General features: G+C 39.1%; 1 protein-coding gene across 1 annotated transcript; it reads right to left on the minus strand.

Annotated features, from left to right (window-relative positions):
- Window positions 1-606: 606 nt before the first annotated feature.
- SETX (senataxin) lies at window positions 607-27513 on the minus strand. The gene is made up of 26 exons (XM_032200093.1): window positions 27481-27513; window positions 26854-26998; window positions 25841-26021; window positions 24303-24513; window positions 24001-24110; window positions 23179-23398; window positions 22775-22894; window positions 21190-21361; window positions 20646-20736; window positions 15711-20240; window positions 14800-14899; window positions 13973-14149; window positions 13103-13332; window positions 12405-12572; window positions 11682-11838; window positions 10738-10839; window positions 10148-10260; window positions 9516-9587; window positions 8498-8647; window positions 7874-7981; window positions 6794-6981; window positions 6346-6438; window positions 5528-5692; window positions 4939-5037; window positions 2436-2523; window positions 607-1871 (listed from the first exon to the last, which is right to left on the minus strand). Exons 3-26 carry the CDS (start codon window positions 26018-26020, stop codon window positions 1068-1070), a joined length of 8448 nt encoding a protein of 2815 aa, XP_032055984.1. The 5' UTR covers window position 26021; window positions 26854-26998; window positions 27481-27513; the 3' UTR covers window positions 607-1067.
- Between the last annotated feature and the right edge of the window lie 437 nt (window positions 27514-27950).

Genomic DNA, 27950 nt, shown 5'->3' on the forward strand with positions numbered 1-27950 from the left:
ATGTTAATGATGAGAGGAAGACTTTCTTAAAAATAGTTTTTTTTCCCCCCACGCCCCATTTTACTGGTTTTATTTTTTGTTAAATCAATACTGTGGAAAGAATACAGCAATACCTAGAATAAACTGCTTGCCCTTTTTACCTGTGTAGATCTTCGAGAGCTCTATCCAAAGAAACTCAAGTGTCATCATCAATACGTGTTAACTAGATCTTGACTAAGATTCCACAGTCCTGTTGATTATTCATCACAAGGACTCACTGGGCCCAAACAAACCTCATAGGCTTTAATCTGCAGTTCATGCTGCCGCCACAACAAGAAAAGGATTCCAGCTGATAGAGCAGCAGCAAGAGCAAAACTCAAGGCACATTTGTATAAATGAAAGCTCTTCTGTTCCTATAAAAACAGGCAATAAAATACACAAAATAAGTAGAATTATCTCCATTCAACCAATGTAAATCTGCCTTCAGTCTTCCCTGAGGCACTAGTGGAACATGAGGAAGACTCATTGTTACCACATTTTCAACATTCACTCTTCACTATTAAATAAATTAGACTTACTAGTGCAAAAGGGAAAAAAGAATTCTGGCTGTTTTCCTTTTTTTGTGTGGGGACTTTTTTCACTCGTTTTATCTTTATTTCTTATTTTTTGCTTTGCTTCAGTTCTTCATAAAAAAGAAGTTACGTCACTAAGAAATATGCATTTGCACAAGGAAACAAGAGGCTATATATTTGCCAAGTTAAATCTTAAAATATTTTTGTATGCTGTACAAATATACATCATTAAACATTTACAACCTTAACTTCCTAGCTGACAAAATCCACTGCCATTCCAAGCAATGCAGCTGCCCAACCTTCCTCTTCAACAGCTCAAAGCTATCAACTGACAGGTACAAAGTCCCCTTCACAATTAGGGACTGGATGTGAAAAAAGATGGATCTACTGACAGCAGTAGTATCAGTGTAACAGAGCTGTACCAAATATTTTAAGATACGTTCTTTGCTAGATAGAAACTTGGGAATAGACTTTCAGTAATGAGCCATTATTGAAGGTACTAGAAGTTACTAGAAGTCAGTGAAAGGTCTTTCTTCGCTTGGCAATGTTCGAGTGTATGTTCTCTGGTGGCAGCTCTGATGTTCTCCTCATTAAAGCACGAGGGTCTTTGTTCCCCTTACTGCTATTACATTGACCTCCTTCATTGATGGCTTTTGAATTGTCTTTTGGTAAAGGAGCTCTCCTGTCACCCTCTTGCTGAGCTGCATAAGGCAACCCGGAAGGCATGTCACATTGTCCCATTGTTTGCTGGGGCTTCTTAGAAGTTTCTATTCTGGAAATCCAATCCCTGGAAGCTGAGGTCACATCCAGACACTGCTGTGACGTTGATCCCGGATGGCTCTGGGCTAACCGACTGCTGTCTTTTGGGACCTGTTCCTTCCCTTTTGCTTCAGTCCTACTGGCCAGACTTGCCAGCCTTGGGTCCCGTGGTTTCTCTTGATCGGCAGTGAGCGCTGCAGCCCCCATCGTTGAGGAGACGCTGGCTCGCCGGGAGTCTGCAGCCTGAGCCCCCTGCGGCTGTTGAGGCCCTCTGCTTCCTTGCAGCGCTGCATGGCCGGGACCAGCAGTGAGTTCCCGTGGGCTGCTGGCCTCACTCGGGTTTGCAACATCACCCCTCATACTGCTGGAAGAACAAGCCTGTGCTGGAGGAGCCTTCTTTGCAGCTACTTTGGTGGGTGGCTGTCCAGCAACCCTCTTCTGTGCTGTTGGTTTAAGCTTCAGAATCTTAACAGCATCTTTCTTGTAGGTTTGGTCTGACGTCTTGATAATAGCACCTCTTCTCTGAGCATCCTGAATCAACTCATTCCAGTCTTTATTTTCCTTTAAAATAAAGGAGAGAAAAAGACAACCCCACCCACACCAAAAGAAAATAATTATCAGAAGGAAATCAACACATATGGACAGAGGTGTCAGAAGATGCACAACTCCTTTAATCAAGGTACCCAACAAATGTAATGGAAATCACTTATGTCCCTTCTGGAATGGAAGGATCTAAAGTTTCTTGCCCAAAACAGCAATAGGTACTCTGGCTGCTGTAACACAAGGAAAGTACTTTCAGCAATCAGTGAACTAATGTTTAAGTGACAGTTTCTGTATTTATGCAGGCCAAGAGTTCCCTCAGAGCATGAAACATGGTTTTAATGCCCTCTAGTGGTGTAGCTAACACCCCACGACTCAGAAAAAGAATAAAAATCAAGTACCATAAGACATTAAGCCTATTCAAGAGCACTCCTTGCACGTTTCATTTGGCTTTTATAGTCCCCCAAATATGTAGTTCTTTTTCAGAAACGCCTGTTTCAAAAAGTACAACTGAAGACACCTCAAAAACTGACTTGACCTAAATGGGTAGATCACAGAAGATTATTTAATTAACATTGTGCCTACCATGAGTGTTTTCAGTCTTCCAAGGATGAAGAGGCTGAATCTAGCTCGGGTAATTGTGACATTGAGACGCTGAAGACTTGCCAGAAACCTAAAAGACAAAACAAAATCAAGCTCCTAAAATAATTCTTGAAAGAGATTTGTAAGTTATAAGAAAGAGACAATATTCAGCTTAAGTGAAATGACTGTAACAGAAGCAGTTACAGAGAAAACAGTTCATAGCCAACTTCCAGATCCCATTGCAGCATCCCTGCTTCACATGACGGGCTTTGCATGAATTGCATTTTCATTCTTTAACCACTCGGATTCCTTGCAGGGAATTCCAGTTCTTTCCAACTCTTCGTATCAATGTTTCCTTTCTCAGTGCAAATCCACTCAGTGCCAACTGCTGCTTCCTTAAATGTTCCTCAAAGTACAAAAGACATCAACCTCATTTCACCTATTAAGATTTAAAGTTTCTTTTTGACTTGAACTGAAATAGATTAATAATATTTGGCATGATTAACGGCAAATTTTTTACTGAAATACCGAACACTGGACTTGAATATTTTATTTCAAAGGTGACCTGCACTGGAAAAACATGAAGGAAGACTTGCTTTGTCATGCTCCAAGATCTGAAAAGTACATTGCTTGCAGAAGAAAATTTTCATATTGTGAGTATCAGAGTACCTAGCCTGTTTCTGTGGGATCACCAACCAAGGTACTGAAACCAAAACAGCTAAATGTTTCACATATTCTTAAACATTCATTCCTGTTATAGCTTATTTACCTCAAATCCCAACAAACCTTCAGAGGGAAAAAAAAAACACTAACAGTTTCACAAACATTTCTTCTCTAATGAAAAGGCTCTCAAAATACACAGCTTATTCTATCCTAACAAAGTTTACAATTGAAACTCAAGTTTTTGTACAGCTTGATTTAAATAGGTACAACATCAATACCTGATACTGTGGTCAAGGCACTAAGACCTGCCACTCAGGAAGTTCACAACCCCTACAATAAAGACTGCAAAAGTCCCAGAACCATCCCAGAGGATTTGGCCAGGACATGAAAAAGGACAGAGGCAGGAAGAGGAGCAGATGAGTGAGTCCAGCAGTATGTATGATATAGTTCTATAGGTCTTCTGGTGGAGAAATGGTCTTAAAAGAACACTTAATATTCTTACAAGCTTTTAAAAGTGAAAGATGACAAGATGATTGTCACAGGAAAGAAAAAAAGAAAAAACTGTCATTTATTGAGTTTTCTACTCTCTTGCAAGTTACCTTTAGAGTAAATTTAAAGCTGGACTAGCAACCTTGGAGACCAAAATACTTTGCTCAGCTATGAGACGATCAGTAATGGTGATGCAAACTTTCCCATCGCACCTTTCCAATGACACCTGACCTTGTAACAGAGCTGTCCAAGTCATCAGCACGTACAGCTTCTAAGGCATTGTATTGCCAAAACTTTATTACATAAACCTTCAGGGCAGTAAGTTGTAAAGTTTTCTTCTGAAAGAACAGATAGAGGTTAAGTCCCAGGCCAGCCAAAAGCATTGGCAGATTTTAGCTGCCTTCAGTTTCCAAACTCAATCAACTAGATTAAGACATCTCCAAAAAGCATCATTGCCTACTATACAGTTTGGGTCCTTTTCCTTCCCAAATCAGCGTGGGTCAGCACAATTACAAGCCCTTTATCTAGCAATTAGGAAATTACTACCAGGAAAGCTTAAGTGGCTTAGCAAAACCTGGTGTGGAAATAAACAAATTCTTTATGTGAACAGCTGTTGCATAGATTAACTTAAAAGCTAATGAACTATAGGGAGGTACATTTCTATTGCCTTTTTTAAACTAAAACAATCAGTGAGTTACAGAAATTATTATTAAAACAAAATAATAACTGCTGTAGCATTTTGGGGGATAAACAGCTTACTTGGTATCTAGATCCTTCTACTTCAGATTGGAAAATCCTATGTAAATGATCAAATCTGCAAGCTTGAATCGAGACTTTCTACAAATCTCAACTCAAGTCCATTAATCTGTGAATTAAAGATGTAGCTGCTCTGATCACATTCCTAACAGCCTATGTAACTAGTCAGCAGTACTTTTACAGACAGAATGTTACGTTATCAGTAAAGTAACAGTCACAAAAAAAAGGATTTAATTTTACGAGAGCAGCATTCTGACAGTTACAATATAGAGCAAAAGATACAAAAAAAACTGCAGCAGTACTACACATAGAAGTTTCCAAGACCAATCCTGCCATAAAAAAACAGTCCCAGGCTAAGACAGACAGGCAAATTCATCAGCACATAATGCAAAACAACGCTTAGCATTTTCCATGTCCCTTTTGTTTGGAGATCCCAATGCAGTAACATCAATTCACGCATTACAATAGCTTTTAATCTGCTGGCTGGAGCGACTTGTTCCCTAATAACTCTTCTACTAATCATATTTAAAAACAATGGCAATATAGATGTAGACTGTCATTAGATATGGGAGTTGCAAAGCACTGAAGAAAGACATACCCAATTGATCCTCTAGTGCTGTTTGCCCGGACACACGTCACTATGATACAGTCTTTCTCTCGTCCCTGGAACGCATCCACTGTATCTACTTCTCCTGGGCTGTTGAAGAAAAAAATATCGAACAGTTAAATTGTTAGTTGGATTTTTAAGCAACACGCTGACGCAAATGCCATAAACTACTCTGAATGATCAACTGTCAAAATTATCCAGACCAAAGTTTCTGATTCTAAACTTAAAAAAAAGATTTAGTGTATGAACATAAAAGAAAGTTTGTTTTTCTGAGGCCAGGATCATTGCTGAAAAGCTTTTTGGTTCCACAGAGGTTGGAACTTTATATTTTCTTTCAAGTCTGCTTTACACAAAAAAGCAATATAATGAAAGCACAAACACAACCAATGACTAAGAAATGGTATGAAAAGGCCACGTCAATTTTAAGAGGAAATGCTTGGAACATCCCCATCTGAAGGCCTAATCATGTTCTGATTTTGGCAGAGAGAAGTTTGAGAGTTTTTGCCGTGGTATTAAGAGGGTGAGGAAAGGACTAACAGGCAAGAGCTAAGACTCATTTGAAACCTCGTGGTTTCTTTACCTGTTATTCTTAAACACTCTGTCCAGTTCTTCTTGAATTTTCTTCTTCTGTGCGCTGTAAGGGGTAATTATTCCAATGCGACGAAGACCCAGATCCTTCCGTTTTTCTTTAATTGTTTTAATTAATTCTATCACCAGCTTCACTTCCTGGGGATTGCTAAAAGACCTAGACAAGAAAGAATGGAAACATTAAAGAATTATGTTTGACAGCTTTCGAATTCAACTCTTCAGCCCAACTGGAAGGCGAATTGTGAGTCAAAAAACACAATTGTGAACTTTCGGAACCCCCTTCATATACATACTCAAAAGACCTTTCCAACAGGCCCTGGCAAGGGACTAACAATGAGAAATGCTAGCAGCAAAAGGCTACATTTCATGTTCCCTTAAAATTATACAGCTTTGCTTGCCTTACAGAATATACAAAGGGGAGGACTGAGCCTGCCATCTTCTGGCCTTACCAAGGCACGCAGCTGTGAAAAACAAATGACTGATAAAATAATCAGAAAGTCAAACTGTTACTAGAGTTAGCAGAGACTGTCTACTAGATGCAAGTGAATCCCAAGAGTCAAAGCAGGATTAAAACTAGTTTCATATTAAAAAATTAACACCTACTTTTAGTAAAAAAAAAAAAAAAAAAAAAAATTATATATATATACACACACACACACACACACACATAAATTAAATAAAATTAAGTTGAAAATGCAGTTCTGGCTACTTGATGCATATTGGGAACAAGAGAGGAAAGAAGACAACGCTTCTGCAGGCAACTGTTTCTCAGCAAGTCTACAATTTGGCAGAGTGGATTACAAGACTTACTCATTGTCTCGCTCCTCGCGACCATCTCCTACATCAAAAACAAGGTAGGGCTGGAACGGCCAGTCTGAAGAACATCTGTTCTCTTCTGTTGCTCTGTAAACAACAATCTTAATACTAAGTAACCACAAAAATACTAAAAACTGATACATCATTTATTTCTCATCAGCATTCTAAATTACCAGTAACCTTCAGCTTTCAGTGCTCTTAATTTTCACTGTTACCTGCACATACTGAGAGCTAAAAATGAACTCTGTGTAGTAAGGAATATGCTCTATTTTAAGTGATTTAGTTAACTTAAGTATCTATCATTGAGACAAAATGCAGGTCATCTTCCATTAAGCAACTTCCCCCACAACTCCAAGAGTTTTTAGACTAAAAAAAAAAAATCCCTATTTGAAACTCTTCTCTGAAGTCCCCCCTGCTCAGAAATCAGAACAGAGCTACTCACTTGTCAGTCTTTAGAGCCTTGCCATAAACATAATTGGATGGGAAAAGGCAGATGTCAGGGTGCATCCTGTACTGCACAGTCAGCTGCACAACTGGCAGACTTCGTAAAACATTCTTCTGCACTTGCTCTTCCAGGTGTCTGTGCAGGCGTGCCATCAAGGACTGATCATAGCCATAATCTTGAGCTTTCTACCAGAGGGAAAACATACGTGATTTCTGTGGAATTAGGTCCCAAATTAACAATAGGAATTTGCTTTTTGGACTTGAAACCATTCAATATTTTCTTTTGAAGTTCTAAATCGCTGATTAAATTACAACTATTTGCACTTCATTTTTTTTTTTTTTTTTTTTTTTGTCTTACTCACTAGATAGCACCAGCATAAATCTGAATTTTGTCAGTGTAGTCCTCAGTAAGACAACTTTCCTTTCTGAGTCACAACATACTAAAATTTTAAGCACAACAACAGTGAAAAGGAAGATCTTCCAGGTGGGATCTCTCTAAACAAGCACTCAGCATTCAGAAAATTTGCACTTCTAGAAAAGGCAGACTGCTTTAACTCTTTTCTTTACCAGATGTTCAAAACACCTCCTTACTGTTGGATACAAGAAAGTGTTCCTGTGTTTTCATCCTTAGAAGGCATCTGTAGGGTGAGGAAGTCCCCACACAAACAGGTAGTCTTCATCCTCCACTGCTTAAGGAACGTGATGCTGGCTGAAGCTCACATAATGATATAACAGAGCCTGCAGCAACAAAATCCACCACAAAGCACTAAGCTGCACTGAAGTTTGTGTTGTCATAGCTGTTCTTACTGGCGTATGAAATTAGTTTGAAGCTATGCCAGGTAAGTTACAGAAGCTGCACCCACACTTATACATTAGCTTTACTCAAACATCTGAAGACAGCATTGATATGGTCTCCACATACCAGACTACACAAGAATTGCTTGGCAGGGTAAAATGCTGTAATCTGATACGTACTGGGACGTGCCACTGAAGTTGTCTTTTACCCTTTTACACATTTTTCATACTGTTCTTGTACTATACCCAATAGATAGCAAGAAAAAATAGTCTGAACACTTACTACTGATTTTACAGTAGGAGGGAGCTGTCTGGGATCTCCAACAAGGACGAGTTTACTACAGCGATGAATCAGTGGAATCAGCGTTTCAACCTCACAGGACTGCCCTGCCTTTTGTACACGTAAACAGGACAAGAAAGTAGAAGTTGTAACCAAAAGAGTGGAGGCAAGTATGATAAGTTTCCTATAATACAGTCAGAATTAACTCTGGCATGCTTTTTAAAGTTTTGTAAAAAAAGAGAAAAATAAATAGAAGCATTTTTCCCTAAATAAAACTCCAAACAGATTTTTCTTTTATTATTAAATAGGCAGAGCTTTCCAAACATAAAAATATAACCCAACCACGTAGAAATCTCTATAGCAAGAACCACACTTCAGCCACAATTTTTAAAGTAAAAGATGTCTGCCATTAAAGCACCAAAGAAGTCAGCAAAAAAAGCAATTAGTAGTTACTTTTTTTTCTCATTGCTCTACATGGCAGGACAGGCTGGTTACCAGTTAAAATGTGGGAATGAAGCAGTCGACCCACAACATATTATAACAGCAGCCAGTCTCAAGTAACCTAAGCAAAGAACAAGGCAGACTTTAAACATGGAACAAGCTGTAAGTCTAAAGAACTTTACTGACCTCATCCACGATGACACAGCTGAAAGGATCAAGTCCTTGCCGCCAAAACGCATGCTCCATGAGATTTCCTCCACTTGTGCTCAGCGTGCAGCAGATTATGTCGGACTCCAAGATGATATCTGCCTGTACTTTCTGAGAGTGTCCCCGAACCTTCAAGTACAACAGGACACAATGTCTCCTCTTTTCTTTTAGTGTTTTTGAATCAACTTACAGCAATCTCTAACTGCCTGGACAATTCTAACTGCCAAACAAATCATTTGTATATATCAACCCAGTGGAACTCATCTCCATGACTACAAACAAAAGTCACAAAAGTCAGCTTGACTGTGTACTCTCACTTCAAAATCACAGATTAGTGCTGTTGGGGTGGCAAACTAGGAAGAATTCCTTTACCTCTACCCTCTAGAGGCAACATCTGTGAGCAAAGTTTAGTTTGCCATCCCAATCATTGCTCTGAGCCTCCACAACCCTGAGGGTCAGCATACTGCCAACCTTTGAACAGCTTTTTCAGTTTTTGCTACTCAGCCTTAATGTCTGTTTTCTATCAGCACTGATTTCCACTTTCAAACCTATCTCTTTCCACACCCAAAAGTCTTCTTCAGCCACCACTTTTCTTAGAAAGGCTTAAACATCTCAGCTCCAGTAGGACCATAATGGACTTGAAAGCAGTGACGAAGATAGATCCTAGTACATGAGGATAGTGGGTACATTTTTATCATCTCCTTCGTGCAACATGCTGTGTTTCCTTTAAATTTACCCTCATCTGTTAAGAGTGAATTAACACATCCACATTTTTTCCCCTCCCCAAAACAGAGCCAGAGCGCACCTGTATCTCATACCAGACTAAACATAACTTACTCAGTTTATCTTCTTTATCTCTTTACTTACTACTTGATTTACAAAACGCTCCCAGCTACATCAAATCCAACTCTACGCCACACTACAATTAAAGGATACGGAGTATACAAATACGTTAGCTGAGGTTTAATCAAGAGCTGCCCTGTAAATAAATTCCTACCTCCTTTAGTTGAGAAGCGAGCTGTTGTCTCTCCTTTGAAAGTCTGCCAATTTCTTCATCTATCATTTGATTCTGTGTAGGCAAAAAAAAAAAAAAAAAAAAACACACATAAATATCAGGAATAATTAACACACATTTGCCATATACCTTTTTTCCTCCCATACTCAATACTACATTCTCACATTTCTGTGCAAACAGAAAAATGGTTTACCATTAAAAAAAAAAAATCTACAATTTCAACATAAATGCCTATTTTTAAAGCAACTAAATTGAAAATTTCAAGTGCAAAACATATTCCAAAGTCTCAGATATTAGGTTGCCTTATTACTTACTTCCATGTGAACAAAAACAAAGCTTTGAAGTAAACAATGATTTTAAATCATTAAGCCTTATAAATATGGTTACACTGAAATCAAGCGGTGATAAAACCGTAAGATGACTACTCAGCCCTAGAGCCATAGGTTCCATGACTGAGCAGCTGAGAATACTAGGATAAACAGACAAAATTTATGACATAAAGTTCCTCATTCCATTTCAGAGATGGCTTAAAGGAAGAGTTCTTTACTCTTTGGATACAATTTTAAATACAAAAACACAAACAGGATTAAAAATACCATCATCTTATATATTACCTCTCTCTTTTCACATCTGTGCATGGCACGCTGACGAGACAGCTCGTCCAGCTTTTGATCCAGAGCTGCTTTTTTCTTCTGAATATCCTGGTCACGGTCACCTGGCTTTCGTTCTATAAAAGATGAAGGAAAACACGTAGAGGAAATAGAACAACTGTTACAGTAACTGCGTTAAGTCATTAAGAATGAATGGACAAACTCATTTTCTGTTGCAGTTTCCCTATTATAACCTTATTTTGGGCAGTAAAATGTAGACAATACACTTTTCTTGATTCCAACTGTAGTTCTAAAAGGCTGCATAACTGGATTGTTTAAATGTGATGGCTTTAACTTTAAAAAAACATACAAGACTTAGCGTTGCTTAACTTCCATGCTTTTGCTTAAATTTTAGGCCGTATGTAAGCTGACACTTTTCCAATAAGACTGAGAAAAATAATGCTTATGAAGCACTGTGGTATGATGTGCCACGCTGCAGAAAAAAAAAATCTTTTACCCGGTCTACCTTCTTAAAGAGCACATGGTCCCAAGTACACCAGGTGCATAACATTATCCAGAAAACTGAAGGAAAGTCTGATTTGTATGTTACTTACTCATTCTGTGCTCAACTTGCTTATCCAGGCTAAAACCCCGGACTTCACTGTTGATCGATTTTTCGGCACCCAGTCGCACTAATTTGATATCACCACAGTTTCCTGTTTACAAAATCAGAGTCAAAAAGTGCTTAGATTTCTCTAAGTACCTTTTCACTTTGGTTTGAGAAGAAAAAATAAAATGTAATCATATCATGGATACCACATAAGGCTTTTCCTTTTCTGCTTTTCAGGGGACTGCAACAATTTGTACTGATTTAAATGCAGGAACAGAAAAATTCAGTAATTCCATACTGAGAAAAAGAGATGTTGCCTATGCTTTAGTTGTGCTTAACAGTTACTAATGTTATCTTGAATCAACAAAACTACCTCTTAATTCTCAGGCTTCTTTATCTGAAATGTACAGAATTCCTAAGCTAGAAAATATTAGAAAAGTACCATTTAGTAATGCAGTTGGTATGGAATTAACTTCTGGTTAGAAAGAAAGTTCCCACCACCACCATCACAGACTAGATGCCTTGCTCAGAACTCATCTGCTTTGTATTAGCCACAAACTAGAAGGAGAAAAAAGTGAAAGGTTCTGGCACATCAAAATGTTCAGATTGTTTAGGGTGATCAGTGAAGTCCAATTTTATTCAATACAATAGTAGTACTGTGTTCAAATCCTTAAGGGGTACTTAAAAGTGGTGACTTCATATTAACACTAAGAGGAAAGGGTCAATGTCTATATAAAGACACAGTACAATTCATTCATTTTTAAACATATACCTATTTGAAAAACAAATTAAAATCAACAACAGTATGTGTGCCAGTCATGTTCTGCAAGAGAAAACAGCTGCCTAGAGCAACACAGAAGTATTATACCTAATCAATTGTTCCAGTTTCTCCTTCTGGTTTTGTCTGTCTAACAGAGAAACAGATATTTTTTTTTAAATGAACCATACCCAAGGGCTCTTGTCTGTTTTGGCATTTTTCCTTAAATGCAACGATGATCTTTTTCATGAGTTCATCAACTGCAGCATTGGATGGTGCACAAACTAGAAAACGGTTTGGCTTGATCTTGGAACTTGTTTTTTGAGTTGTTTTCTCATTCCTAGTGTTCTGTAGATTAATTAACAATAAACCAGAATAGTCTCTTTAGATTGTATTCACTCCTATTTTAAAAGCCAGACTCTACACTCATCTTAATCAGCATGCAGGGAATAGGTACTATTGTAACTGAATGGCTCTTAAAGCATACCTGTTGTTATTCAGTGTAAGGCAAGTCAAACACATAAATACTATATGCACAAATTCCTTTCAACAATTATCTACTTGATGAATCCATTGAATGCTAATGTGAAAACAACTAAATTGGACAGGTCAAATAACACTCTTAAAAACACCTTAGTATTTTGATATAATAATGAGTAAATGTTTACTACCAATTTACATGTTCAGCAAGTATGTTTTCTTCTAATTTTACCTTCTAAGTTCCATAAAACAAGCATTTTCCAAAATGTCCAAAAGGTGTTATTTCCACCATTACAGCTTATTCAGTGCTGGTTTTCATTCAGCTTAATGAATTACACCACTAGCAATTACCAGTGTTACACTTCCATTCAGCTATCACTGACTTCTGTTGGGAAACCAGACACCAGCACAACGACTGCATCATATTCACCTACCCCTCTCAAGACACGAGACAGAAGTCCAACTATGGTTTTTGATTTCCCGGTTCCAGGTGGTCCATGAATGAGGCAGATCTTGGGAAGCCCTGGATGTTGTTTTACCATGGCATACGCTGTCTCAATGGCTCTCTTTTGATCTTCATTGTATTCATTCATATAAAATGCCTGAAGCAACAGACAAGAAAGAAAAATAATGAATTACTTAATCATGACTAAACCCTCCACACTCATTTTGTCTATCTTCAGAACGTTCCCCACCCCCTAGCTAAGACTCAAAAACGCAAAGGACAAAGCTTTTGATTCCACATTTCCTCTAGATGTATATCCGATTCTGACTCAAAAGCGGCAATGAAGATTTTGTCTCCTCTACAAGACTTTAATTTGCATTACCTTCCCCATACGAAGCCTTATTTCCTGAACAGACACCACTACCTCTAGCAAGGGAGGGGGAAAAAAAAGAGAAAGCTGATTACAGTGCAACAGAAACACCAGAATAAGTTCAGCCTCCTTCTCTATCCAACCAATCAACCGACTCTGAAAACCAGACTGACTCAGTGCTTTTTTAAACTGGACTATTTGTACTTGGTTGTCTCCAAAAATAGCATGCAAAACCAGTTTTGCCGAACTCTCAGAAGCCAAGTGCCCACTTGCCATTTTTAACTACCGCTTCTCCTAGGTCCAGAACTAGAACTTACAGAACTTTCTGGAGCTACAGGCAAGTCTCTTGGACAGAAATCGTTGACTTCTGGCTCTATGATGGGTTTAGCCAAGGGACTCCTGCTCAATAGTAGTAGAGCTTTGAACATCCGTTGTGCAGTCACTAGGGAGCCAACCACTATGCACTTCACTTGTGTATTTATGAAGAACGACAAATTGCCTCGAGTTTGCACAGAAAGATGACAGACAGTATGCTGCTCCTTTTGTCCTATTAAAAGTGGGGAAAAATGACAACACGTTAATTCAACAAATATTCAGAATGTTAACTGGAAGATATTCAAACAGGTTATACAGAGAACCAGGTGCTGCTTTCTATTAGATAGAAACAACTAATTCTTGGGGGGAAAATACTACTCTCTAAAACGGCTCTGATCATATCAGTCATTCCATTAAGCCAGACCATCGCTGTTTTCATCAGGCAGCACTGATCATAATACTTAGGAAACTTGGTAGTTCGTAATGCCAGTTAGAGAAGATTGTGAAGGTTTTACACAATTACGTCACAGCAATTCATGGCACTTTGTATCGTACAGTACTGCATTCCTGAAGATGCATGCACAGCACTTACTCATTAGTTTCTGCTGTAAAACAAAGAATGAACATGTGCATTGAAGTCCACACAAAATGCATGAAGACCTGGTCTGCAGCCTCAGTTGCCTTTTTTTTTTCTTTTTAAAAAGCTTCTAGTACAAAATAGGCATGCTGCAGTGAAAAAAAAAAAAAAAAAAAAAAAAAAAAAAAAAAAAAAAAAACAATCCATTTCCCCCAAGTATGTGCTATACAAGCCTCTTCAGCCAGATGTAACAAAAAAAAGAATTGTACCATGAAACACTAGCCTGTTTACTTACTAGTTAAACAGCCAGATGCACGGGAAAATCGCGTCACAAGACCAACGTGATTCACTAGATGGTCCTCCATCTCGCCGTCTTCCCCAAAGGCGTCTTTGGTCTTTCGGACCACCAAAAAGATTACGTCATCCTCCTTTGGATGAAGCTGCTTTGCCAAATCACTTTCTCGAAAATGAGCTACCCAAAACACATTTAAAAGTTAGAACAGTGCCTGTTTTCCTTTTACAACTACTCCTTGACTAGTAAAAAGCTACAATTAACATGATATTATGTAATAATTATGTAATTATTATGTAATACCTACACCTGATAACTTCTAAAAGCTATAGGAAAATCCTTATTAACTTCATCCTGCACTCTTAAAGCTTGAACTGTGTAAAGACAGAGCAAGTCAAGGACTATTTTATTTACTAAAAGAAGTTACATGGTGAGGTGGGTATAAAACCAGGAGATAATATCACCCAGATTCCTACTACAATGCTGCTCCAATTCTATGACTCAAGACACCACTTTCAGAGCTGAAGAACTGTGGCAGCAAACAAAATGTATCAGGTTAGCCAGGTAATGCACCTTAAATTCATCCAGTGAATCTATACCTCTATTTTAAAAAGAAAAATTAAATAGCAGGGCAAAAAAGCTGTCACCCAATCCTCCTAAAATTCTTCCAAATTCACATAAGAAAATTGCAAAAGGCACTCATGCTTATGTCATGTACTTATTTCTACCTATGTGTTCTGGCTCATTAATAGGCACTGTCTACTTGAAAACAAAAACAAGGTCTTAATTAAAATAATAATTAAAAAATAAAGAAAAAGTAACACACTCACCTATAAAATCCGCTGTATTCATGTCCGCAGAGAAGTTCTGTAAGTGGAAGTAGTAACTCCTCTCCCTTGTCTTCTGGTTTTCTACCCACTCTTGTGCCAGCTGCATATTAGAAAGTAAAAGGCCATAAAATATTTAGAAAGGTTTAGCAATTCAGAAGCATAGCTTATCATGACTCCAAGTAAAAATACTAGGAAGAAATAAATTAAAGCTAACATACTGTCAAAGACATAGAAAAGTCTTACTGTTTCTTTTTAGCATATGCACACACATTACATATGAACACATACACAGCAAGAAAAATGATTTTATTTTTCCTGTCATTTTGAATATACCTTTCTTACAAATCCCTTCAAAACAAACATGGGTTTTCCCTGCCTTGCATTTTCACCTTAAATACCAGCATCATCCTGATACTGACTTCATTTTTTAACATATTTCTACTGGAAAAGTAATACGATGACTGAGCTTAAGAGCATACAGCTTTTCATTGAAGAAACGGTGCTTTCTATTAAACTATAAAATTAAATTGTTTTGAAAAACAATATTACTTAGATTAACCTACCCTCCCACTTAAGTTCTCAACATGAATCCAAACGTTAAATTCTTACTCTTTTACAGAAGCTGTAATTGAAAAACCTCTGTTTCTAAAACAAAAATTGCTGTTTCAAGCTTTAAATGCTATGAAGAGGAACAACTTTCTTTTCTCCTCCTTTCACACATTACTGTGGATGAGTACAAAAAAAGCCCTTATTATTTGCCCTAAATCATTGCTCTATTCAGATCCGTATCTGAACCGACCAGGTGACATCATTTTCAGAACATTAAGAAATGTTTTACATTCTCTTGTTTATCTCTTTCCAAATTTTACTAGGTTTAATGAAAAGAAATTAAGAACTAGATAACTACTTACTGTTTCAAAGGCATTTAGCATCATCAAGGGGAAAAATGTATTAAAGTAGTCATTGTATCCCTGAAATCTGACAGGAACAGAGGCCACTATGGATTGCACGAGATTACTTGGAGGTCCAAACTGGCTGGAGTTCACAAACATTTCGTAGGTCCACTTCAAGACTTCCGTAACAAAAATACTGTGATCACGCTGCTGAGCGCCAAGAAAGGAAGCACGTTCTTCTCGGACAGACCTTCTAGGTATGTTTGAAGCATTGTTGATAAGCACATTTCGTGACTGGAGAACGTTTCTAGAAACACAGGGTTGAGGAGTATTACTAGAACTTGGAGTTTTGTACGTTTGATTTCCTGTTGGTAGAGCCTTTCCATTTGGTGGTCTTACCACAGGTTTTGCTGTGTTCACTTTGTTTTTTGGTGTTGGTGGCTGTTTTTTAACATCTTCAAGATCCTTACTGAAGGCCGCATTCCGCGAAGAACTTACTGAACTGAAAATTTTGGTAGTGGAAGGCTTTCTTGTTTTAGAAGGTGGCAGGGCAGAAGGCTTGGCAAACAAGTGATCTGATTCCGAATTGGTGGATGAATGTTTACTACAGTACTCTCCTGTTTTTTCCACTTTTTCCATACAGTCTTTGTATTTACATTTCACAATAGTCAAGGGTTCATTTTGATGAAGCTGTTCAGCAGTTTCTACTTCCATTTCCTCTGTATTTTTACTAGCAATAGAAGTATCTTTGAAATCTTCCTCCTGGGAACACAACTCCATATCCACAGGATCTAACTGAGTTAAAAATAAATCATCCTCCTCCTCCTCACTGTTTTCACTTGGTTTACATCCATTTTCATTTGATGTTACCATCTCCAACTCAGGCTGAACAATGCAACCTCTTTCTGAAGAGCTATCTTTATCTCCAACAGCTGCAGCAGAACACAGACTTGAAGCCACAGGTACCAGAGGAACCATCACATTGCTATCCTTTGTTTTTCTGTTTGAGTCTGAAGAACCAGGCATTTTAGAGCCATGCGTGGTTTGCACAGCCTCCTTCTTCCCAGAGACACTTTTGATTTGTTCTTTCTCACTGACAGAGGCACAACAGGTCTGCTCCATTTTTTTCTCTCTTTGCTTGTCAACAGCTCCTTCGATAGATGCCCCATCAAAAAAATTAGCCTTTTGCTTCACAGACTTTGTATCCATTGAGCTAACTTTTTTGCTTTTACTCTCAGAACTTCTGGCAAAATTTTTCACTCTAACATTTTTGTTTGGCCTCGTCTGCCTTAAAAACTGAAGATCTTGGCAGGCCAGCATTTTTTTGTTATTCTTTATAGACAAACTCTGAGGTGCAATTAGTTTAGCCTTCTGTTTCATTGTAATTCCAACTTTCCCCGCAGCTTTACCATAGCTACGCAATTGAGCTAGACTCTCTAAGGAGCGCTGGGATAACTCAAACGCTTTGCGTGGTGCCTTTTTCAGCCCAAGTTTTTCTACAGTTGACGTTGGTGCAGGACACTGACGAACTTTCTTCGGAGGAACCACAGCTGGTGACGTCCTGCCAGGCTGAGCACTTTTTGATGCAATTTGAAGCAGTTTTTTAGTTTGTGCTGCTTTAAGAAACGTTGTTTTAGGACTTCTTTGAATGGTTCTTGCCACCTTAGATTTTGCTGTATTCTTACGTGGGCTCAGAGTATTTTTCTTAAGTGCCAACTTCGAAGCTAAAGTGATGTTAGAAGTAGATGCTCTGGGTTCAGTCGATTCTGCATTCAGACCAAAGCCTTTATCAACAGTGCTTTTGTCTGTAGAATTCTCCAGTTGATCTTTTGCATCTTCTTTACTAGAAGATTCTTGCAATGTTGAATTAGCTACTTCTTCTGTATTATCAGCTTCTTTCTGACAAGAAATATTTATCTGCTTTTCTGTTGAGTCTGCTTTTTCCATATCATCATCACTTACGTAATCTGTATCATAACCCCATTCATTTGTGTGATCCTTCGGTGAGCTATCTGAATGATTATTATTAACCGATGTTGAAGCACAGTCCTGTTTATACTCTTGAGTTTCTTCCATGCTATACGCTTGAGTATCCTGCCAAACTGAAAAGACATCAGCTTCTGTTTCAAACTCGAAGTACTGAGAGTCACAGTCTTCAAGTGGCAAGGGAGAGCTTGGCATCTTTGATTCTAACGTAGTATCTTTAACATCACACTGCACTTCTGATAAAGGCTGTTTTTCAGGACACACATTTTCATTCTTTGTTTCCTCTTGGGCAGTGACACCTTTTTCTTCATCAGAAGAGTCTGAAATTATAATGACTTCATTGTCAAGGCACTCTGCATAGCAGGAAGACTTGTTACTCTGGGCATTGTTGGAAGATCTTACAGCACCTTTCACTTTCCTTTTAATTTCACATACATTGTGATGCATTGAGCTTTCCTGACTTGAATCTAAGGGAAAATTGATACTTTTTGCATATGCAGCTAAAGATAATTTACTAAGATCTGTATCAAGCTGTGAGTCTGTTAAAGTATCCTCAGAAACCATCCTCGCAAAATCCTTCTCTTTCTTCCCCGCTGAATCGCCGTCTCTCTTGAAATATTTTGAAAATACTAACTTGTCACTTGATTCACTCTTTATCGCTAGTGGACTGATTAGAGCAGCGTTGGATACATCCCCCTTATTTTCAGAGCTAGATGGAACATGACCACTTGCTGAATTTTTACCTATACAGCATGTCTTTGAAATTTGACCATTGCAGTCATAGTTAACTAAGTCACCTAAGTTAGCCTGCCCCTGGTCTGAAGCTTGCATGGTAGGGTCTTTCTTAAACACAGATGTCAAAAATGAACTTGATTTTTCTTGAGTGGATACTTTTTGCAGTAATTTGTCCCTAATCCCTGAAAGCAAAGCACTGACACTTTTGTTTTCTTGCAAGCCAGGCTCATTTTTGGAGGAGCTGAGGCAGTCTAATGGCATCTCTTTTGGTTCCTGTTTAACGGGAACCGTTCTGTATTGAAAAGCACTTTTCTCCTGCATACTTCCAAAACTCCTTGAATTATCTGCTGATTTTCCATCTCCATACATGGTATTCACTCCCTGATGTTTAAAACAGTCTTTTCCTGTGCAACATACACGTTGGTCTGCTTCTGCTGCACTTGTTGCTGAACTGCAGCTTTTCAAATCATGTGATGGCTCTGGTGGCGCCTGTCCTGAAGGCCATTCAATTTTCTCTACCTTTATTTTCAAACTCTTGAGTTTATGTGCATCTACTTTAAACTTTGATGAGGAACCAGGAGACACATTTTTCTCCTTTACATCTGAACTGTAAACACATTCCGGAGAACCAAAACTAGTTTGAGCAGACAGATGCATTGGTGTCACAGGTTCTGCTTCACATTTGTTTTCCAATTCTCCACGTCTTCTGAAATCCGAACACTGGGCATCTGGATTAAAACACTGAATATCCATACCACAGTTCCCTGACACAAGATCATTGTTCCTATTTTCCTTAACTTTCCCATACATTTCTGTTGTGAAAGAGTTCTGTTTGCATTCCTGAGGCGCCATGTCACTAGGTTCCTTTTTAATATTCACCGAGAGGCAGTTCACAGATGTCCAAGATCTTGAATTATTAGGTGTATCTTTACATTCCTCTTCCCATGCACTAGTTCTTCTAGAGAAAGAGTTCTCTTGACAATCTGCATCCCCACCTTCCTTTGCCGTGAAGGCAAATGGTGAACAAAGGCCATCTCTGCCATGTACACCCATCTTATATCCGTCACCGGGTACAGACTTCTCTTGCTTCACAGAAACAGTAGGTGAAGTTGTAGAGTTTATGTTGTTTTCCACAGGTACAGAGGCATTTAATGCTCTGCCCTTCATGCTTCTTATAACCTGCTTTAAACACATTTGCAATTCCTGAGTTTCTTGGATGTTCAGCTGCCAACCTAAAGATAGATTTCCTCGCAGAAGGAGATTGAGTTTGTCTAGGTATTTCTTGCAGAGAGCATGCTGACCGATTTGATAGCCTTCTCTAAGAAGGCTGCGTATCAACTGGACGCAAGCGTGCTGCACAGAGTTAGAAGCCTGTAAAGATGGACTTCTCGTGTGGTTTCCAGATGTTTTTTCAGAGCACCGCGTGAATGCTATTGCTGGAAGCTTAGCACATCTCACCACTGCTTCCACCCATTCTTGTGAGCTAATCCACAGCAAATGCAGGCACTTCTTATTTCTGTGCAGTTCAATAATTGACACCAGGATCAAGAGAAAAAATTCAGAGACTTTGTCGCACTGCCGGATTCTTTCATTGAGAATATCTTTGATTTCTGAGCAGAGGTAGTGAATGACCTCTACTATATATGCTACACCCAAGTCCTTGAGATCCATAAGCGACTGAACAAATGGGATGAACCACAGAAACGTGCTGTGATGAACACGCATATCTCTGCCAATATCAGACTGAAGCACGCTAGCCAGTGTTTGCATATCTTCATACATATTAGGGCAGTAGTCCGGACAAATGGCAGTTTTCCACCCAGTATCCTGAAAAAAAAAATTACCGTGCATCATTATTCATATCTGCACAGTTTGATCTGCCTTTTTGTTTCCTAACCATGTTACTTTCTCTCAAACATGTTAACTGATAGCAGATCTCATATCATAAATCAAAATTAAATGAAAGACAAGAAAATAAGATGGAACACACACAGATAACAGAAATCAGTTCTTACAGAGTAACCTATGAAGTAAGTGCAGTGTTGGATTTACTTTAAAAATAATTTAAAACCCTCCACAAAATCACACAATAATGATTTAATATTCTTGATTTGCAACATTATGAACATTACCAGTAGAAAGCGAACATTCTCCCTTCTACGTATTATAGATTAAATTGTCAGTGTCATTCAGTGATCAGAGTTAAAAGGAAGGCAATCAGATTTTTAATACCTTTTGAGGCTTTTCTGTGTTATAATTATATACGATCTGACTGCAAGTAACCATTTCATCATCGTAGTCCGGCTCCGGTTCAGTTTTTGTCCTAAGAAGAAATACCAAAAAAAAACAAAAAAAAAACTATATAATTTCACTGAAAATTCTGGAATTCTCATAATTCTGTCAAGAGTCTCATACATGGCCTCATACATGGCAGTCTTCTTTAAACTCAAGTGCAAGTTGGTTATAACATTAAGCACTAAACAGTTAGCAGCCCTCCTGATTCAGGAAAAAATCCTGAAAAGTATACCAGGCATCAAGCAGTCGAAAGGAAGTAAGTGTACTTGTTGAAGTAATCTCAAGAGTTTTATTGGCCCTACCTCAACTTTTCACTGCTTTTAGTTGGCATGACCTGATTTTCCTCCTTGCCACTTCCCTCCCCCCAGCATAAATTAAGGCAGCACCGACAAGGAAACCAAGACCAAGCTGCTATGCTACCCAATATTAAAATCATAAATCAAAATCATAAAATCTGTCCTAGTATCTTAATAAAACTGACCTCTTAAAGCTATTGCGTATATTTTTTATTTCGTTGTTGTAGCTCACACTGTTGATAATGGTTTGAAAGGCTTGGACAGGATCAATAAGCTGACCCCATACTTTAGATCCGAGCTGATCCAAAATAACCATGAAACAATGCAGCGCTGGCCAGAAGGGGTCAGTAGAATCATCTGAAACATACAAATATTGGTAGGAATTGAAATACAAGAGGCCTGCCCATTCTTGGACTAAGCTCAAGGTGAAATTAGTGGTTTTTCATTGGTTAGGTGTGTTTTTTACTAAACACTAATATCTATATAAGTATGGAAGTTACAACTATGCTTTTTAACCCAGAGAAAGAAAAAGGAGGAAAAAAAATCACTTATCCATACAGACACTGGTGCTTACGTCATATTTAATCAACAGGAACCTGGATAGTTTATTAGGATTTCCCTACTCTATAAAACAGATTGTAAAACGGATTGTTCCACACTATTTTTTTGCAGTGTTATTCTAAGAAGCGAGTACTACTTACATGCTGTGACAGTTTACGTTTCAAATTTAAAATAGAACCAATTCACTGTCCTTAATCTGTGTTATTCCTTCTTCATATAAGGTGAGATGATATCATACCCTCACACATACTAAGCTTTTAAAGACCTACTTATTTTCTCTGAGAGGCAACGCCACTCTTGAGTTCATGTGCTGTTCTGAAGCTATGCTATGGCACACAGGCTACAAGGACAGCACAAGGGCTACCAGTCTGAATTCTGAAGTCTACATTCCCATCTGTAAAATTGGTTCCCTCCAGCTCAGATGCCTATTCAACCTGGGCTTGCAGTAAAGCTCTGGAAGACTCATCATCATCTGTCAACAAACAACTCTCAGAACTTTCCTGACATGTAAGGTACATGGTAAATGTCTTGCAGTTCTTGTCACTATTAACATTTGCTAGGCAACTTATAGGATCATCCTCCTTTTGTTACCATCACTAATTATTTCTTAATTTAAAAGGCCTATATTGCAAAAAAGATGATAAAAATGCAAAAACAATCACAGCTTGAAATCAAGATATACATACAAAAAATAAAATCTCCAAGTTTCTGAATAAGCTGTTAAAAACAACAAGTTTTCAGTTTTTCCATAATACATTGCAAACATTTGGGGAGGGGGACACAACAAAATGGAAGGACGAACAAGATGGACAGAAAAAAGTCAGTTCTTTAAACCAGTTCAAACAAGTCAAAAGAAGGTGTTTCTCTACTTTAGGGCTCAAAATTTAAACTTCGCACCACAGTGAAATGTTTGCTCCCACACAACCTGTATATTACATGAAAATGACGTGGTAGAAATGATTGATTTGTCCTCTCAAAGCACTACTATCCTCTCTCCAACAAGGAGTTTGTTTTGAATGTAGCTTTACAGTATTTTTAAGGATTGTCCAAATATTCCAAAATATTAACCATCTCCCAGAAGAGAAATAAGCCTCATGGCTGAGATTTTTATCACATCAGCACTACACTACTAAAAATGTCCTCAATTAAATGATAAAGATGAAAAATAGACCAGGAACTGCCTTAATCTCAGCAGCCAGAATTAGTTACCATCTGCTTCTTTCTCCATGGTGTGAAGTATTGACTGCATGAAATCATTCTGTTTGTCTGGGCCCAGCAACAAGGAGTCCATAGCTTGTTCTTCCAGCACTGTGAGCAACATACAAATCCCTGAAAAACAAACAAACAACCTATTTCTGAAAATTTGTCCAACTTTCATCAAATCAAAGCACCGCTACTTTCCAAACATCACTACCAGCGTAACACTTGATCGAAGAGATCAGCAGCAGTGTGAAACTAAGTATCATCTCACTACTGAAGTTGTGCAATGTTCGGTTTTGCCATTTGACACTCCCCAAAATAAACAGCATCTACTTGAAATAGTAGAGCTCTGAAGTGCTTACCAGATAAGAGCAATTACAGGTATGAGTTCATTTCTGATCAGAAATACTCACCTAGCCAATAGTTCTTGTAGTTGGTAGTATCATATAAATGAGCAGGCAGAAGGATGAGTTTGCCCTTTTCAATCATTGAAGAGCTGTAAATATCTGGACTTTCAAAAAGCCCCAACTCAATGACCTTAAACAAGCAAGCCAACACTTCCTGTAAGTCATAGTAGTCATCCCTGTCAACCTTCCCTAAATTCCTTGCTGTTAGAATGGCCCATCGACGAATCTAAGAATTAAAACAAAAAATATAAATCAAGTACAAATTAAGATCACAATGCTGCACAATTAACAGTCACTGCTACTACAAACAGGACACCATATTTTTTAAACCAATATTTATTATCTGCATAACCATATACTACAACAACAGTCAAGTTGCGCAGTCAGAAGAGGATGCTTGCCACTTCTTGCCTAGGTGGAATCATTCTCTGAGCTGAGAAGCTCTAAGAAAATACTTGCTGAAACTGAAGTACAATATTACTAAATCTTTTACCATTTCTAAGCGCAACCTGAAATTCTCTACTTCACACTGGTGTCCAGGATAATCTTATAAGCAGTACAAGAGTCTTCACTATTTCAGGAAGAGTAACTGCACTCCTACTGAAATCTCATTTTTGTTTATATTCTTTAAAAAAAAGGCAGATCGAGCACTTAACATTCTGAATGCAAACACTTTCTCATCTTTTTGTTAAAAATAAGAATTTGTTCTGATGTTATTTAACATTATTAAACATTAACTATATTAATTATAGTATATTTATAATTATATTATAAATAATTTAATATTATTTAACATTAACTTTTAGTGGAACAGAAAATGTAACTTACCACTTCATTCGGGTGTACCAAGAAGAGATAAATTCCTGGATATTTTTCAAAGACCTGAAAGGAGTCATGACTATGTTCCATTCTACAGAGCACTTCTACACAAAGCTCACCTAAAAGGAGAAACACAGTTACAGTAAGAACTCATTTATAAGCTCACACAACAAAAAAGAAATTCAACTACTTGATTAAAAAAAAAAAAAAAAAAAAAAAAGGTACTTTGATTTAGCCAATATTTGTTATTTTTTATCTCCTACAATACAAACAGCACCATGCCTTTCAACTATATGCTACAAGATACATACTGACTTTCTCATGCAGCAGCAGATACGGGTATTTCAGTATTTCTAGAAGGGGCACTCGCAGGTTATTCTCAAAATCTGGACCTATGTAACCAGACAGCTGTGTCTCTCCATTCTCATCCACTATAAATAACTCATCATCTTCTCCAGCTTCTTCTTCCATGGATTTTCCTATGTGGGCTATGAGACGGGAGGTTTCCAATTCCCACAAAACCTATTCAGAAGGAATAAAAAAAGTGTAAAATTTTCTTTTTTAAGGAAAGCAATTAAGTACATTTATTATTATATGCAGAAACCCTGACTCAATTTTCAAAATGTACAATTTCATTTTGAAAAGTTTCTTTCCAAGCATGCTGTGAAAAAGTTTTGACACAGAATTCAGGTTGCATAAATCACAACATTCTCACGTCAAAAATAAGATTATAAAGTGATTAAAGAAAAAGAGAGTGGCAGTCAAACTTCAAGCTTTTTTGTATCTCTTAAACAGCTTCAATAAATATTTCAGGCTATAGATTACACAAAAAAATTTTGTTCCATTGGCCAACATAAAGAAGCTCACAGTACAGAAAACAGTCATACTCCAAAACAGGGAAACGATGATTTTAAAATATTGTCTTCTTGTGTATTTTGCAATGTATCAGTGGAAAGGTGTAACCGACACAAGCAGACTGACTGACTTGCTGAATATTTGTACATGATTCTTCTCGCACAGTATTAGCCATCTAAAGCAAGTGCTCCAATTGGAAATCAAGTTATTTCCTACAATCAATACAAACAAAAAGGCACCATCAGTGGTCCAGTTGCCCCATTTATTTCCAGTCTTTACTCAGGTGGGATTGCCCTTCAGAGATATGCATGATTGTGGACTTCAGAGAAATCTAGCTTAATCTGAAGAGCAGTTGTTTAGACACCTGCACTATGATTACTTAGCTATGAGCATTCATTTTACAGACATACACACACCATACATATGAAAATAAGCTTTCCAAAATATGTAACTTAATGATAATGAACAGCTTATAATAAAATAAGAATTTTGGAACGTTTTTGGTTGCTTTTAAATTAAAGGCTCACGTGCTTGTATGATCACAGCTCTGAAATTCATTGTCGTAACCATGCATGAGAAATGAAAACAAAACCAGAAAAGGAACAAATCTGAAACTGAACAGAAACTGAAAGCAGGAAGAAGGAGAACACCTCACAAGTAGAGCAGTTTGTTTGGCAGCTGGTCTCTTCTTTCAGACCTCAAACCACCACACCATGAAGTTCAAACTGTAATGTCTAGTCAGAAACTCGCCAATACTCTTTTAGTTATTGCTAATTTGAATATATGCAAAACAAGCAGGTCTTTTTTTGTACTGGGTTACAAGAGAAGCACGGTTAAAATGCAAGATACCGTATTCCCCCAAACTAGTAAGACAACCCCTGCACAAACCTTCTCCGTACACTAATGCCAGGCCACAGAAGCCCCTCCTGAAATTCTCCTTCACTTCCAAGTTCTCCTTGCTCAGTCAAGTGCAGGAGTGAAAACGCTTAATTACCTCATGCAAGCTTGGCAATTTCTCCCTTGCTTTGTGGTATTCAACCACACACTCCAAGCAGTAACAGAGGTCATCGTTGGATCCTTCAAGATCTTCCGGGGACAGCCGTCCAGAAGCATAGCTCCTCAGGTACTCAGTGGCGTCAGGACCACTCGGCGTACACCATCGACATGTGCTCATTCTTTAGATGAAAAGAAAAAGATCGACAGAAGACTTAAGACCGAGCAGCCAAGCATTTCCTTTCAGTCACAACAGAACCTCATTTCCAAACGTAATGAGTGATGGAGTGATTCATGCAACTCATTAGCTATGCACCTGCTTATGCTCTCAACTGCTTTTATATCACACAAGAAAATGCAATTAAACAAAGAAATAGAGACTAAAGCATTACACAAAAGTTGCCATCCTGCCGCATGGCAAACATTATCAACGCAGCACTGTGAAGAAGTTGCATTACATAACTTTCAAACTACTGAACAGCAACGCATGAAAATTTGCTTTACGTACCAGAAAGCCCTTGCTCAAGCTTGTGCACTTTCAAGAAGCACAACGCTAAATTTCCATCTGTCGCTTTGCTGATACATATGAAACCTAGGTCTAATAAGTACCACATTTAATTGGCTTTTTTCTTAGTCTCCTGCTAAAAATTATAGGTCAACAAATCCCTATTGTCAAAAACGAAAGGATATTTATGGAGGACTTTCCTATCTTTATTATTATGGTGAGAAAGCATCATAAAATCCTCACAACCTGCATTCTTCAAAAACGAAGTTTCTTCACCAAGAAGCACTACGGAAATCCCAGGTCACACCAGTCTAAAAAACTCAATGGAATACTGTAAAAGTCTGACCGCTTGGAGTGACTGTAAAAACTGAACAGTGGCAACTCACTGGCACTTCACACAACAAGGAATGCAAAAGAGGAATCAAGATAAAGCTGAAAGACGCGTGTCCTCGTGTGGAACACACCCAAAGGAAAATAAAACAGCACAAAAAAGCCACGTGGTTGTTTACCTTTGGAAAATGATGGGACTTGCTGTGCAGGTGTTCTCCGGTCACATGATGGAAAAAAAACTACGCTGCCCTGCAGCTAGTGACGGGGGTTGACGCCTTCGGCCATCCGTGCCCCGGGTAACCGTAACAACTCTACTTCGGAGACCTCGAAGGGAACGGTAACCATCAGAAATCGGCTCAGCTCGTTGTGGTATAGATTTAATAGCTTTATCCTCGCATTAAACCAACCTTTTGAGGCGCTGAGCGCCCTCCACGCCTCAGCCGCCCCCCCCCCTCCTCCCCGCTTTGTCCCAGCGGACCCGGGAAACAACAACCGCTGGGACACGGCCCGGAGGGGCAGCGGCGGCACCCGCGGGGCCGGGCGGAACCCCCGCCTCACGGACACGCCGTAACGGCCGCCCGCCGCAGCACCCGCCCGGCGCGGCCCTGACAGGAACAGGGGGCGGCCTCCCCCCGGCACGGCGCCGCCCGAAGCCCCTCACAGGCCTCAAGGGGGGTCCCCAGCGAGCGGTGCCTGAGGCCACGCCGGGCCCGGCTGCAGCTCCCCGGGAGCCGAGCGAGGCTCAGAGCCCAGCCCGCGGGGCCACCGAGGCCGGGCCCGGCCGCAGCTCCCCGCCCTCACCTCACCTCCGCTCCCCTCAGCCGCCGCCGCCCCCCGCCATCTGCCGCCCGCCGCCGCCACCCCCCGGCACTTCCGGGCCGCGGCCGGAAGTGGGCGCTGGGAAACCAGGGCGCGCGGAGTAGGAGCGGGCTTCCCGCGATGCCCCGCCCCCTTTTCCCATAGGCCACGCCCCCTTCTCCCTCAGCCCCCAGCACCAGGGAGGGCCAGGGAAGGAGCTGCAGGGCCCCCATCAGCTGCTCAGGGGCTATAGGATTTTTTTTCTTCAGCCTCCCCACGCCGCTTCTTTAGGTCTTGGCAGGTGGTTGGGTGAAGGCACGGCTCGCTTTGGTCTTCACCTGCGGCTGTGGTGATGCTTCTCAACGCCGAAATGCAGCTGTGCTGCAGCCACAAGGCTGGTAGCCCAACTGTCTCTATCACCCCCAGCATCAAGATGTTGTTGTTTTTTTTTACCCTACTCAGACCCTTATTACACAAG

The sequence above is a fragment of the Aythya fuligula genome, chromosome 19 (genome assembly GCF_009819795.1).
Source record: "Aythya fuligula isolate bAytFul2 chromosome 19, bAytFul2.pri, whole genome shotgun sequence".
Taxonomy (NCBI): Eukaryota; Metazoa; Chordata; class Aves; order Anseriformes; family Anatidae; genus Aythya; species Aythya fuligula.

Excerpts from the sequence above, each read along its gene's own strand:
- SETX (XM_032200093.1), bottom strand. The coding sequence starts at position 26,020 with ATGAGCACATGTCGATGGTGTACGCCGAGTGGTCCTGACGCCACTGAG. Across the intron at positions 14,150-14,799 it reads GAATACAGCGGATTTTATAG|CTCATTTTCGAGAAAGTGAT; the intron begins GTGAGTGTGTTA and ends TGTTTTGGGTAG. Across the intron at positions 12,573-13,102 it reads CTGTAGCTCCAGAAAGTTCT|GCATTTTATATGAATGAATA; the intron begins GTAAGTTCTAGT and ends CTGTTGCTTCAG.